General features: G+C 31.3%; 1 protein-coding gene across 18 annotated transcripts; it reads left to right on the forward strand.

Moving 5' to 3' along the window:
- Window positions 1-6,828: 6,828 nt before the first annotated feature.
- Window positions 6,829-12,381, forward strand: LOC112775394 (uncharacterized). Of its 18 annotated transcripts, none has more exons than XR_011878158.1 (10): window positions 6,864-7,205; window positions 7,316-7,392; window positions 7,574-7,689; window positions 7,846-7,965; window positions 8,398-8,475; window positions 8,610-8,766; window positions 9,248-9,423; window positions 10,981-11,032; window positions 11,608-11,870; window positions 12,035-12,381. XR_011878158.1 is itself a non-coding variant. In XM_072229009.1 (10 exons), exons 4-7 carry the CDS (start codon window positions 7,912-7,914, stop codon window positions 9,361-9,363), a joined length of 306 nt encoding a protein of 101 aa, XP_072085110.1. In that variant the 5' UTR covers window positions 6,874-7,205; window positions 7,316-7,392; window positions 7,574-7,689; window positions 7,846-7,911; the 3' UTR covers window positions 9,364-9,423; window positions 10,981-11,032; window positions 11,608-11,870; window positions 12,035-12,381. The 18 variants fall into 18 exon arrangements, 9 of the variants coding, with proteins under 9 accessions (XP_072085109.1, XP_072085113.1, XP_072085115.1 ...); XR_011878159.1 differs by having other exon boundaries at window positions 6,874-7,205; window positions 7,628-7,689; XM_072229009.1 differs by lacking the exon at window positions 8,610-8,766 and adding an exon at window positions 8,994-9,051 and having other exon boundaries at window positions 6,874-7,205.
- The last annotated feature ends 1,211 nt before the right edge of the window (window positions 12,382-13,592 follow it).

Here is a 13,592-nt window from a genome sequence, read left to right on the forward strand (position 1 = left end):
AAGAATAAAAAAAAAATTAATACAAAGGAATTATCGGTTTAAAATCTACATATACATATAAAAAGAATAAACAAATATTTCACTATGAAATTTGTTAAAGATATAAAATAAGTGATAACTTGAACTAAATCAAAATCTTTGATGAGACAATAAAAGAATGACTAAATACTAAAATTAATTCAAATTTTAAATATACTTAAAATATTTGTGATACTTTGGATCAAATTGTGTATACTCTCAGAAGAATAAATAATAACGAAAAACTCTTTATTGATATAAGGAAAAGATACACAAAACTAAATATAGTTCTAAAATTTGATTAGATACATTGTGGAGTAATGATTCATAATACACCTCTTAGCTTTTGTAGGCAACTAAGGAGAACAAATTAGCCACTATATATCTATGAATACCCTGTTGTATATTTGTTTTATTTTATTTCAAACTTAGTCATATAGGTACTTTAGTAAATATAAAAGTCTTTATATATTAATATGGGGTCGTTATATATTATATGTGCATGTTAAGTATGGGAAGATTTTTCAATGTATCAGTGTACTTTTTTTATATATCAATGTAATGATGTATCATAAATCTGAACCGGGTAGATATTGAATTAAATATATGGATGGTTGAGATTGTCAAGATAACTTATGTGGTGGTGTTAATAAATTTTAGAGCAAGAGTAGAAAAGAACCTGACCCCCGTTAATCGAACAACGTTGACTTGAAGGTGTGTGGTCAAGAGAATTATAAATAATTTCTAGAAATTTTAAGATGATAATATCATATTCCTATATTTAGTTCAAAGTTTAAAGTTATTTTTAAACAAGTTTTATTTTAGGAAATCAAAATACCATTATTTCAATTTTTACATTTTCCCTCAATATATTTGATTCTCATAAAAATAAAATCTGAGTAACAAAGTAATATTTGAACTACACACATGAATTTCCTGAAATTTTGTCCTTTGTGAACGGCTCGTAGCTCAGTGATTTTGTGGCTCAATTTGTTCAAAGCTAATGAATTGTTGAATGGGTTTGTTGTTATGAGCTTTACTTAGTGGAGTGGGTCTTTTTTTTTTTTTTCTTTTTGGATAAGTAGTTAGATTGAATTATTGGGTTGTATTGTTAGAATAAATGGTCTCTAAATGTAGTATGATGTATTAAATAAATTTGTTTGTTCCATATCCTAATCAAAAATAAAAAAATCTTTTTTGTAACAAGCCAAAAAATTTTTTTGGTGAAAACCTGACGTGGGTTTGATTGGTTTCACTTGCTTTCTTATAAGCATGTGTTAGTGGTTGTAATAATGAAAAGAATGAGAGGGAAATCAAAATTCATCACGATCAAGATCGATTTTAAGAAAGCGTACCATAAAATCAATTGGGTTTTTTAGAAAAAAAGGCTCCTAGAGATCAATATTTCAAAGCAATGTATTGATATCATCATGAATTGTGTTACAACAGTCAAATACAATATATTATGGAATGAAAGTATGACAGAAGACTTCTCCCCAAAGAGAGAAATTAGACAAGAAAATTCTATCTTCCCTTATCTATTCGTTATATGCATGGATCTCCTATCCCAACTAATTGAAAAAATGGTTTAGTTAAGAAAATGGAAGCCCTTTATTATAGGAAGAAGGGGCCAGCAATATCCCATTTATTATTCACTGATGATCTTCTCATTTTTACGGAAGCGACCCCACATCAAATGGAGAATGTTATCAAAACAATGAACAATTTCTGCAATACATCGGGCCTAAAAATAAACCAAGCCAAAACGTCTATAGTGTTTTCAAAAAAATGTTTCAAATAAGTCCAAGTAAGATTTGTTCAAAATCTCATACTTTAAAGAGAGTAAGAAGTTGGGAAAATACCTTGGTGCCATGATCAATAACAACAAGAGAGAAAATGATAACTATAAGGAGGTCATCGAAAGAGTTCAAAACAAACTTAAAGGCTTGAAAAGTAAATGTTTCTCCCTTGCAGTGAGAATTACCTTAGCTCAAACTGTCATCAGCCCAATGCTTAATTACGAGATGCAATACAACGAAATTTCCAAAGGGGTATGCAATGAGATCGAAAAGTTTTAGAGAAATTTCATTTGGGGGATGACGAGAACAAGAAAAAGATGCATCTGATGAATTGGAAGACATTCTGCCAACCTAAGCATGAAAGAGGCCTTGGATTTAGAAGACTCAATTTTATGAATGACGCTTTTTTGTTAAAAATCATTTGGCAATTGAGAACTAACCCTAATGCCCTATGAGTGAGGGTGCTAAAGCATAAATACGGAAAAGATGGGACAAATGAGGACAACTTTCAGTCTAATAATTCTGACTCTCCGCTATGGAAAGAGCTCACTAAATTGAGAAACATTTTTCAAGAAAACATTATCCATTACTTGAAAAATGGACTAGCGACTAAATCTTGGATAGACTGTTGAATAGAGAAAGGAGAACTTCTGATTAACCACAAGATGAATCCTTTACTAGATGAAAATAGCCTAGTTGGGGAATGGACTTACAATACGGGTGAATGGGACTTGAACAAGCTCGGAGAAGCCCTGCCAGATCAAATAATTGATAAAATTAGAGCCTTGCCTCCCCCAAACTTGAATATAGAACAGGACACCATTGGATGGATGCACACTTCAGATGGGTTTTCTCAGTGGCGAATACCTACAAATGACTAGCTGGATGGACAGAACCGAAAGCTTCTATGTGGGACAGAATTTGAAAGTGGCAAGGGCCTCAGAAAAATAAAGTTTTCATGTGGCTCGTCATATATCAAAGGATTTCTACAAAGAAAAGACTGAAGAAATTTTTTGGAGGAAGTGGATGTGGCCATCACTGTCCAGACAAAGAAGAAAGTATCCTTCATGTTTTTAGAGATTGTTCTAAAGTCTCTAGAATTTGGACTCAATTAATTAAACCAGAAGCTATTGAAATTTTTTTCGGTTATCACTTCACTTACTGGATTGAACAGAATTTGAAGAAAGAGCTAGGAAAAGAGATTAATGCAAGTTGGAAGGATCTTTTTTTCACTACTTATTGGAGGGTTTGGTTTTGGAAGAATCAAGAAATACACAACGAAAACTATCAGAGACCTATAAATGCTACGAGTGAAATCATCATACAAGTACAATAGAATAAAGAGGCTTTCAAAATCAACGAGTACCTCGTGGAGCAAGGGAGGAGGGTCGAAATGCACATAGTTTGGGAACCTCCTCCGGAAGACTGGGTGGCCCTCAATACTGATGGAGCAGCAAAGGGAAACCCGGGGCCAGCAGCTTGCGGTGGCTTATTGCAGAATCATGATGCGTGAGCATTTTTTCTATCTTTTCCTAGTGAATTTGCATCTAATTTGTTGAGTTTAATATAGAATTAATTATCTTTTAGCCAATATGGATGCTACTTTGAGTCTTTTGCAATTTTATTTATTTTAGGTAGCATTTGGCTGGAGTTTCTGCAGCACAAGAACCAAAGGAGATGGCAGCGAGGAGCGACGCGTACGCGTGACTGACGCGTGCGCGTGACTGACGCGTACGCGTGATTTGAAGATTTGCTTAGCGACGCGTGCGCGTACCTTACGCGTACACGTGACATGCGAAAAAGACCATCGACGCGTACGTGTGACATGCGCGACATGCAGAATTCGCAGAAAACGCTGGGGCGATTTCAGGTCAAGTTTCGACCCAGTTTTCATCCCAGAAAGCACAAATCAGAGGCTGCAGAGTGAAGGAATCAAGTAGTCCCCATCCATCAATTGAAGACTTGCTGATTGCCATAATTAATTCTGATTTAAATTTAAATATTATTTTAAAATAGGAAAAGATATTATTTAGTTTTAAAAAAATTAGATTTTAAATTTATTAGGATTAGATATAAAAAGAGATTCCAACAAGGTGATTCCAACACAACCTTATTCCATTCCAATTTACAATCTTAGTTTTCTACTCTGAACCATGAGCAACTAAACCTCTATTGTTAAGGTTAGGAGCTCTGTATATTGTATGGATTGATTTTATTGTTTTTCTATTTTAATTAATGTTTTGATTTATATTTAAGAATTGTTTTCGTTCTTTATTTTATGAATTTGGGTGGAACGGAAGTATGACCCTCTTTCTAATTGAGTTCATGTATAACTTGGAAAATCTCTTTACTTGAACAACAGCTTGAAAATATATTCTCCTAAATTTTAATTATCTGGATTTAACGAGATACGTGACATATAATCCTTTTATTTTTGGGTAATTAGAGTTTTTGCGGCATATAAACTGGAATTTGATTATCACCCTCTAATTGAAATTAATTGACCAAGGAATTGGCAGTTGATGAAAATTAGAGGAGACTAGAAAGGTCTAAGGAATTAGGGTCTAGTCACATATAGTTTGTCATAAATTAAATCCTACATAATTAAAATAAATTAATAAGAAAAGTCAATCCAGAAAATAGATAACTCTGAAACCATAACTGTCTTCTCCATATTTTATTCCCAACTCATTTACTTTACTATTTTAATTTCTGTACGATTGTTTAATGCTCTTTGAATATTCAAACACTCTTTTCTGTTTGTCGAACTAAGCCAATCAATCAATCATTGTTGCTTGATCCATCAATCCTCGTGGGATCGACCCTCACTCACCTGAGGTATTATTTGGTACGACCCAGTGCACTTGCCGACTAGTTTGTGGTTATAAAATACCGCACCAAATCACCATGGAAAGTTGTTGGGAGGTTTCTCTTACAATATCGACATCTGTTCGTCCTTTAAAGCTGAACTTTGGGAAATTCACCAAGGACTCAAGTTGGCATGGACCATGGGATTGAGAAGAGTCATCGCTTTATGCCATGCTGCAGCAGTCATTGCCATCATCAACAACGACAAAGATCAGACCTCCATAATCATCCCAACCCATTGGTGCGACTCATCGCAGATTGGAAGAAGAAGGATTGGGTGCTCTGTTTTAAACACATTTTCAGAGAGAGTAATAGGGTGGCGGACTGCTTGGCCAGAATAGGTGGAGAAATTGAACCAGTATTGAGGTTTTGGAATATGCCACCGCAAGAAGTAGCAAGAATACTAATTGAAGATGAGAGGGGCGTTGCTTTACCCCGTGTAACTGTGATTTAACTTCCTTTTTTCCTTTTTTGGGCCTTTGGCCCCTACTATTACCAACAAAAAAATAGTAAATTGATATAGTTACAAATAATGGAGGGGTTAGTGAAATTAATTTTTATTTCTAGCACAGATTAAGGTCGCGTGGAGTCTAGCGTTGAAAAGAAAAAAAATACTTTTTAATTTTTTAAAAAATGTTTGTGTTTGTTTTTTTCAAAGACAAACGTAATTTCAAATCCTAAATTTATGTGTTCACGTGAAACTAAAAATTTTAGTTTATATATTCAAAAAATTATGTTAGACAATTAGTTGATTAAATTTAATTTTTTCTACCAACTATCTCCTTTATTTTATTCTTTGTAGTTATTGTATTACTCAAATCTTTCATATATATTATTCTATTTTTTTATTGTATTTTAATTTTATTTTGTGTAAGACTGTTTTATTTTTTGTTTTAATTTATTAAAATTTGTAATTATAATTCTTGTATGCTATATTTATTATTGTAATTTTGTTATAATATGAATTATTGATCTCACTAAAAAAGACAACACAAATAAAAAATTAACTAATAATCTATAAGTAATAATAGAATTATAAGTAATAAAAATTTACAGTATAAAATAATACTAAATAAAAGAATACTAAGAATAATAAAAAAATTATAGATAATATAATTTAATAAAATATATTTTGATATATGATTCATATATGTTTTTTTTATATAAAGTATATTTTGTCCATTAGAATATGTTTTTGTTAATTGAACAAGCTAAGTAAATATTAATTGTTATTATAAAGTTGATTAATAAGATTTATTTAAAAATCTAAATTAAAATGATAAGATAAGATAAATTAATTTTTTAAATTCATGTTGTTTTTAGTATTTTTTTTGTAAAAGTAATTTTCAGTAATATAATCCAAATAACATTTAATTTATTATTATCTATTATAATATAAAACTTTTTTAATATAAAACTTTTTAAACATAAATCACATTAATACGGTTTTATTTTTAATTAAAATTAATTTTACAAAAAATAATTAAAATATGAGTGATATATTATTATAATACAAACTCAATCAAAATATCATAAAAAAATAATGTAATTCGAAATGAATGGTAAGTAAACGGTGGTCTTATTAACGGCAATGATCAATTAGAAGCGATAGGTGGTGGACATATTATTTAATAGATCATTACAATTAGTATTTTTATTTTTTTATAAGATTTTAGAAGATAAAAAATTATTAAAAAAATAAAAATGCAAAACAAATGTTAAAAAATAAGATGTTATATTTTATTTTTACTCCTTTTTGTTTTATTAAGTTCCAAATACTTCAATAATTTACCCTATATATATGGTGGAGTGGACCAAGAGGTTCAGATGATAGGGTTACAATATTTCTAAAAAACTTTAGGATTAGAATAATTTGATAACGATCACTACTAGAAAACTAGTTATTACAGACGGATATTTTTGACGGATTTTATTCCACGGAAATACAGACGAAATTTCAGAGGGATTTTTTTGTCGAAAAACAAAAAAATGAATTAGCATAAATTACAGACGGAAAACAGAATCCGTCGATAATTTTGTCGGTAAAATTAATTTTTTTTGTAGAAAATGGTTACAGACTGAAAATCTGTCTGTAATTAAATAGACAAAACACTATATTTTATTAAAAATCCGTCTGTAATTTAAAATATTCCGTCGAAAATATTAAAATAAAGATTTGACCAAACGAGCTCTTCCTCATTTCCCGTGTCTCTTCCCCGCACCTCCACGCCCATCCCCTCCAAATGCTCTATCGGTAGCGCGTCTCAGCCTTGCACCGCCGTCTTACCTTGCGCCGCCGTCGCACCGAACCTCCATTGCACTGAACTTCCATCGCCACGAAACTCCGTCACACCCCTTCCCGACTCTTCTCTGTGTGTTGCTGATTCCCTTTCAAACCCTAATATGCATTTCTCTGCCACCGTCTTCGTCGCCTCCGTCGCCTCCGTCCTCATCCTCTTCACCTTCTCCTGCGTTCACTCTTTCTACCTTCCCGGTGTCGCCCCTCGAGATTTTCAAATCGTACGTCTTCCATTTTTCTATCTCTTTCTGAGATTCGCGTTCTCCTCTCTCTTATTCGAATTTATGCGCTACTTGTTTCATTAATTTCTTGATCAAAGCTATTCTCACAGAAATCATAAGTGCATTTCTCGCTCATGTGTTGCTTAGTTGATGTGTTTTTCTCTTCGATCTCGCCTCAGCCGTGCAGGTAACCCTAATCAGAAGGAGGTGCTGTGAGGTTTTTGTTGTATTTTGTTGATGTATTTTGTTGTTGTTATGAGATTTTTTCCAATTTTCATACAGTATGGATAATATTGTAGTAAAGAGTACTACTACTTTGGGTTTTATATATATAATAATGCTTTTTCTGTCATTGAAACATGAAATAGTAGCAGCAGGAGATAACAATTACAATGATCCATACTTTTGTTTGAATTTTGAAGAAATTTGATGGTGTATGCAGTAGCTGGGATTGATAAACCCTAGGATTGTGATTTAATTGGAGGTCAGTTTTTTCTTCTTCAAGCTCTTAATGATTTACAATCATAGTTATTATTTGTTTATTTATTTATTGTTTGATTATTTCTGGATTTTTTTTTTAGAATTTTAAGATTTAGTAATTAATTCTTTTACTTCTTGTTCATTGTGGGTATGGGTGCAGTGGAGACGAGATGTTGTTTTCGCGGGCTATGAGGTCGCCATACAAAAGGATGTTTCTGCTGAAAAGATGATATTTGGTGTGGCTGAGATTGATCCTGAAAGAAAAGCAGAGCTAATCAAGGTTGAATGAATCTTTTTTATGTCACTTAAGCCTAACCTAACACTTTCACATGCTCTTAATTTATGTCTGAACATGCTTTTCATGAATATTTTTGTTGATGGTAGATGAGTTCATTGATAATAAGGTACTTGTGTATTTAACATACAGAATGAGTTATTTTCCTATGAAGACTTTGAAAATATAGATCAATTTGATGCATTGAGTTAAGATTTTTTATGTCAACCTTGGTGTTAAGGACATTTTCTTTTCTGGCATACTAGTTATAAACTTATAATTAATAATAAATAAAATATTCTTTGAATGTTTTTCTATTTTAAATAGCTTTTTTCTTGCAGATGTTGTAAGGGATTAAATTAGATGGTAAATACTCAATGTTGCTAATTAATAATGCAAGTTGAATGTTTACATTTATTTCCCATTTATTATCTGCAGCTTGCATCATCTCTTGGTCCGCGCTTCTATTCTAACATTTTCAAACGCAAGCAAATATCAGAAACGGGCGCTCAACAAGTACTGGCCGCTTTCTTTAATTGGTTTTTATTTTCTTTTGGTTACATCAAGAGTAAAGTTAAAGCATATTTTTGATAGGTTTGTAAATATAAGATGTCTTTTATTCTCAACAATTTTGAACATTTTTTATCTAGAGTACAGGATACATAAAGGAGTTTGAAACCTTTTTTTTTCTGTGGAACACTTGAAACCTTATGAGAACGAGCTAATAAAGTGATACTTTTGCAAATGCTACTGGATACACAAGCTGTTAAGACAATCCTTCTTGAAATTCCTTCCCTTGGTAGACAGGTGATCTAACTTCTGCAAATACTTTTTAGTCATCTTTCCTTCCCTTGGAGCTTAAATCTAGGGAATCTGAACTCCACATTTCAAGAGTTGGTGAATTTACTATGTTGCTGTTCCTTTTACCAGTAGCATTTAATTTTCTTTTCAGTTATAGTTTTTATATAGAAGATATTGATAATGAAATTTTCAAGTGAAAATTTTCACCATTTTTCATCCTTAAACATAATTAGAATGTTGCATCAATATTGATCTTCAGCCAGTCGTTTGGTGGCACTCTCCATCTCACTGGTAAGCTATTTTTTCCTTTTAGGTTCTATTAACTGGTGGTTCTTTTTCTCATATATGTTGTTATAGTCAGATTCTAATTGTCAGTTAGTGGAGTTAGTAAGTTAGTAAGTATAGAAACTTCAGTTATAGTATGGGTGCTTCCAATCTCCAGCTCAAGCTTATCAGTTATTACTTCACTTGAGTTCTTACTTCTCAGATTGGGAGACAAAAGGAGAAAAAATGAAGAAGATGGGGTTGGGAGTTCCTGCTCTTCCATTTACCTTTGTGGCTCACCTTCTAGCGGTGGCTGCTATTGTCATGGTCTTGCTTTAGAACATACACTTCAGAGGTGGCTTAGCTTGGGAAGCTACCAACAAAAATCTGATATTCAATGTATGTTTCTTGTTTCATCTTGCTCTTTACTCTCTATTTGCTATTATTTTTGGGACTATGATGCATTGATATATGGCTCTTCTTGATTCTTACTCTGTTTCATTTGGTCCTCTGTTGAATGAACCTTAACTGAATTTGGTGGATATATATATGAACCTTAACCATGGAACTGATATATCTTGGTTGATAAACATAGTTGTGTTGTTGCTGCTTTATTTTATTTTCTTTTTTTATTAAAAATGCGTTAAAGTAAGTTGTTATTTGTTAGTTCCAAGGGTGCATTCTAAGCACTACGGAAATGTAGATATTGTTTTAGAGTGAAAATAAGTAATTTAGGTATGTACATGCTTAGAATACTTATTAATATGTAATTTGGCCATATATACATATGCAAGTGCGATATATAAAAAAAAAAAAAGAAGTGTATATAAGAAGTGATATAAATAAAACAAGAGGCTCTTATAGGAAGGACAATAATTCTAAATTTGGAAATGAAGAAATGATCAAAAGCAGAGGAGATATAAGATAGCGTTGCCATTTGGAAGGAGGCAAGCTCAAATTGATATGTGTATGCTATGTTATTTTTTTAGCATGTTTATGTTGTTTATAATTTTTTTCATACAGCAATGTTTGTAAATTCCTATTTTTTATATGAAAACTTGTCAATATCAGCCTCATGGCATTCAAGTTGAACGAAATAAATTAAATAAGTATGATCATCCTCTATTGGGATGTATTATATATTAAACCAAAATTGGAGTTATCCACGAAAAATTACGGTAGAGCATAGCAGTTTAAAAATATCTTTGAGGTGGACTTAATTTTACTGAAAATGAGGTGTACATCATATATATATCAGTTCTATGGTTAAGGTTCATATATCTTGCCTTTAGTTTGAGTTCCATGGTTTCAGTGATTGATTGATTACCTTAAAGTTATTAGAGACTAATATTGTATATTTTGTGGACAGTTTACAATTTACACTTTACATATCTACCACTATATTGGTTTCTCAGTTTCTTGCTTAGTATTTCATACTAGTATTTACTTCAATCTTGTAAAGTTTCACATTTTTTTTGTTTACTTTAACTATTTTAAAAAGGCTCTTTAAGTTTTATTTTTTTCTTTCTATCTTTTCTATTTATTATCGGGCCCCAACCCTCATAAACAAGGGTCCCAACAATTCATTGCTTGCAGGCTCCACATGCTTATCCTTCGATTCTTCGGTGTGAATTTCATATACTAATACATTCATGTGGTTTCAAATCAAATAATAAATGAGGCAAAGGGTACTCCTTAGTCCTTAAAGGCTTAAACTACTTTATTTAGATGCTTTTGTTATTTTTTTCTCCTACCATTACGTTGATGAATTAGTAACTAAACTGATTTGGGACTGGGTTTAATTTTTAATACGATATATAATATTACAGAAGTTGAAGTTACTAATCTATATTAAGCCCCTTATATATTGACTATTATTATATATAAATGTCAATATATAACTGAATTTTCTATACTTACTGATAAGTTTCTATACTTGCGATTTTTCTCTTTTAGTTAGTGGAGTTCCACCTGATGCATTCTGTGAAACTGGTCAGCTGTGAAGCAGGTTTGATCTTAATCCCAGGATAAATATTTTGCCATAAATTTACTAGTTGAACTTTTTGTTGTTGTTGAAGTTATGTGGCAATTTTAACAACCATTCCCCATGATTATGTTATTTTTGTTCCTCTTCTCTTTCCATAACTCTTTAACCACCTATGACAATATCCTGATTGATTCTTTTTATAAACCTTTTTAAGAAAATCTCCCCATCTTCTCCACCGTTATATTGTAATAATTGCTAACATGTCATAGTACATTGTAAGGCCTCCTTTCTCATTTGGGTCTCTGATTTCTTATTTTTTAAAATTTTCATATTTTAATGAGAAGTCCTTTGTATGATTGGAATGCCATGGAAAAAGAAGGATACTCGTGGTGGATACACCGTGCACAGAATTTATATGATGAATTTAGGATCGATCACTTATAAACCTTGTTCGCCTAGATTTTCACATTTTAAACTTTGGGGCTATTGAAATAAATTGGGAATTTCAACCAGTAACTCTGAAGTTTGAAATGAGGGACAAGAATGGCCATTCTGTGTTATTGATCTGATCTGATTTCATTTGGTTATATTTGCAGCTCTGATTCCTTTGACGGAGTTTAGAGAGCAAGAGATTATGAAAAGGTTAATATAATGGAAGAGTGTAAAAACAATTATTTGTTCTTATTGAAGATTTTGTTGAGTCTACCAAAAAAATTTTTCCTTCTTTAACGGCACCATTGAAGTTGCCGAGGCCGGTGGTTTTCTTAGCATGGAATCTGTCTTCCTTGTTACTCTTGGAATTGCCCTCCTCATCCTCCTGGGGCTATGAATCCATGGTCAAATACAACACCTATCTAAGGTATTAACAATCTCTCTACTTTTTCAAAAGTAATCCAATATTAAATGGATTGCTAACTTTAAGTTGATGATATGATAATAAGTTATCCTCCTTCACTTTTTCTTAATCCTATAACACATTGCTAGGCTTCTAAAATCTGTCCATGTCCTATTTTTTGACACCAGAAACTGCACATGCTCAGTCCAATGCAAACAAATCAAAGAAGAAGAAGTAGATGAACAAATACTTTCAAGTTTCAGCCACACAAGAGTCTACCATGGAGTGAAGAATCATGTAACTCAGATTAGATTAGAGAGTTTAAACTTTAAAGAGAGTATGAGAAAATAGTTTTAAAATTTAGGCTGAAAGCCCTGCTCTTCTCTGTTGTAGTTTAAAAGAAATTTTGGGGTATCTTTTTTATTGAGAAAGTGAGATATTGGATAATGGTGTTGAAAAATAACATCCAATTTTATAGGTATCATGTAATGAATATTATGTTTATCTATGTGATTTTTGGCTTTCTTTTTTTCAATTTACAGTGTGTTTTATGGAGTAAATTTAGAAAACAAATCTAAAATATTTATTTTGTAATTAGAAAAATAAAAAAAATTCTATTTTACTTTACTGACGGATTTACAGACAGATTTTCTGTCTGTAGTTAGAGTGTGAGATGATTTTTCAAAGTTTAAATTACAGACAGAAAATCTGTCGAAAAATCCGTCTATAATTACAGACAGAAAATTCGTCTGTAATTACAGACAGAAAATCCGACTGAAAGTTCTTCGCTTTCGGGAAATGGATGGAGAATTTACAGAGGAAAAATTCGTCGGTAACTAGTAAAAATCCGTCGGTAATTTTCTGACGGAAAAAATTTGTCGGTAAATAATTTCTGACGGGACTTTTACAGAGGGACAAAATCCATCGGTAATTTCGTCGGTAACCAAAAATCCGTCTGTAATAAAGACTAAATCTGTCTGTAAATCCGTTTGTATTAATCCATTTTCTAGTTGTGGATAAAGGGGTATAAAAAAATGAGGGAAACATTTGCAAGCAATTGCAACGTCTTAATCGCATGGATGAGCAGCATATTATTTTGCACATGTCATTCAAAATGAAAATATACTATTTTCTTATAAATTAAATATTATTATTGTTAATTTAAACAGTATTATTATTATTATTGTTAATTTAAATAATAATACTGATCACTACAGTTATAATAATAATAATAATAATAATAATAATAATAATAATAATAATAATAATAATAATAATAATTATTATTATTATTATTATTATTAAATGGTCGAATTAGTCTTTAGAAGATCATTCGTTCTGTAAGTTGATTTCGAAAGATTTTTTTAATCAATTTTGTCATTTAAATATTTTAAATTAGTCGTGTTAGTCCTTCCGTCACTTTATTTATTGATGGTATCAAAATTTGCTAATGTGATACGTGAAGTGACGCTCCAATACACACTTAGAAGTCTTAATTGACTATTAATATGATTAGTTTATGAAATTAGATCAAATCAAAATCTAATAATTGGGGGGAGAACTCGAGACATTAGAATTCCTCAATTTGAGGTTGATTTGATCTAATTTCATAAATTAATTATATTAATAGTCAATTAAATTAAAACTCTTAGATATGTGTTGGGGTGTCACCTAATATGTCACATTAGCAAATTTTGACACATCAATAAACAAAGTAATGAAAGAACTAATTTAAAATCCTTAAAG

The sequence above is a fragment of the Arachis hypogaea genome, chromosome 19 (genome assembly GCF_003086295.3).
Source record: "Arachis hypogaea cultivar Tifrunner chromosome 19, arahy.Tifrunner.gnm2.J5K5, whole genome shotgun sequence".
Classification (NCBI taxonomy): Eukaryota; Viridiplantae; Streptophyta; class Magnoliopsida; order Fabales; family Fabaceae; genus Arachis; species Arachis hypogaea.

Coding starts and splice junctions, on each gene's coding strand:
- LOC112775394 (XM_072229008.1), top strand. CDS start 7,912: ATGATATTTGGTGTGGCTGAGATTGATCCTGAAAGAAAAGCAGAGCTA. Junction 7,966..8,397: donor GAAAAGCAGAGCTAATCAAG/GTTGAATGAATC, acceptor TATTATCTGCAG/CTTGCATCATCTCTTGGTCC. Junction 8,476..8,993: donor CAGAAACGGGCGCTCAACAA/GTACTGGCCGCT, acceptor AAACATAATTAG/AATGTTGCATCAATATTGAT.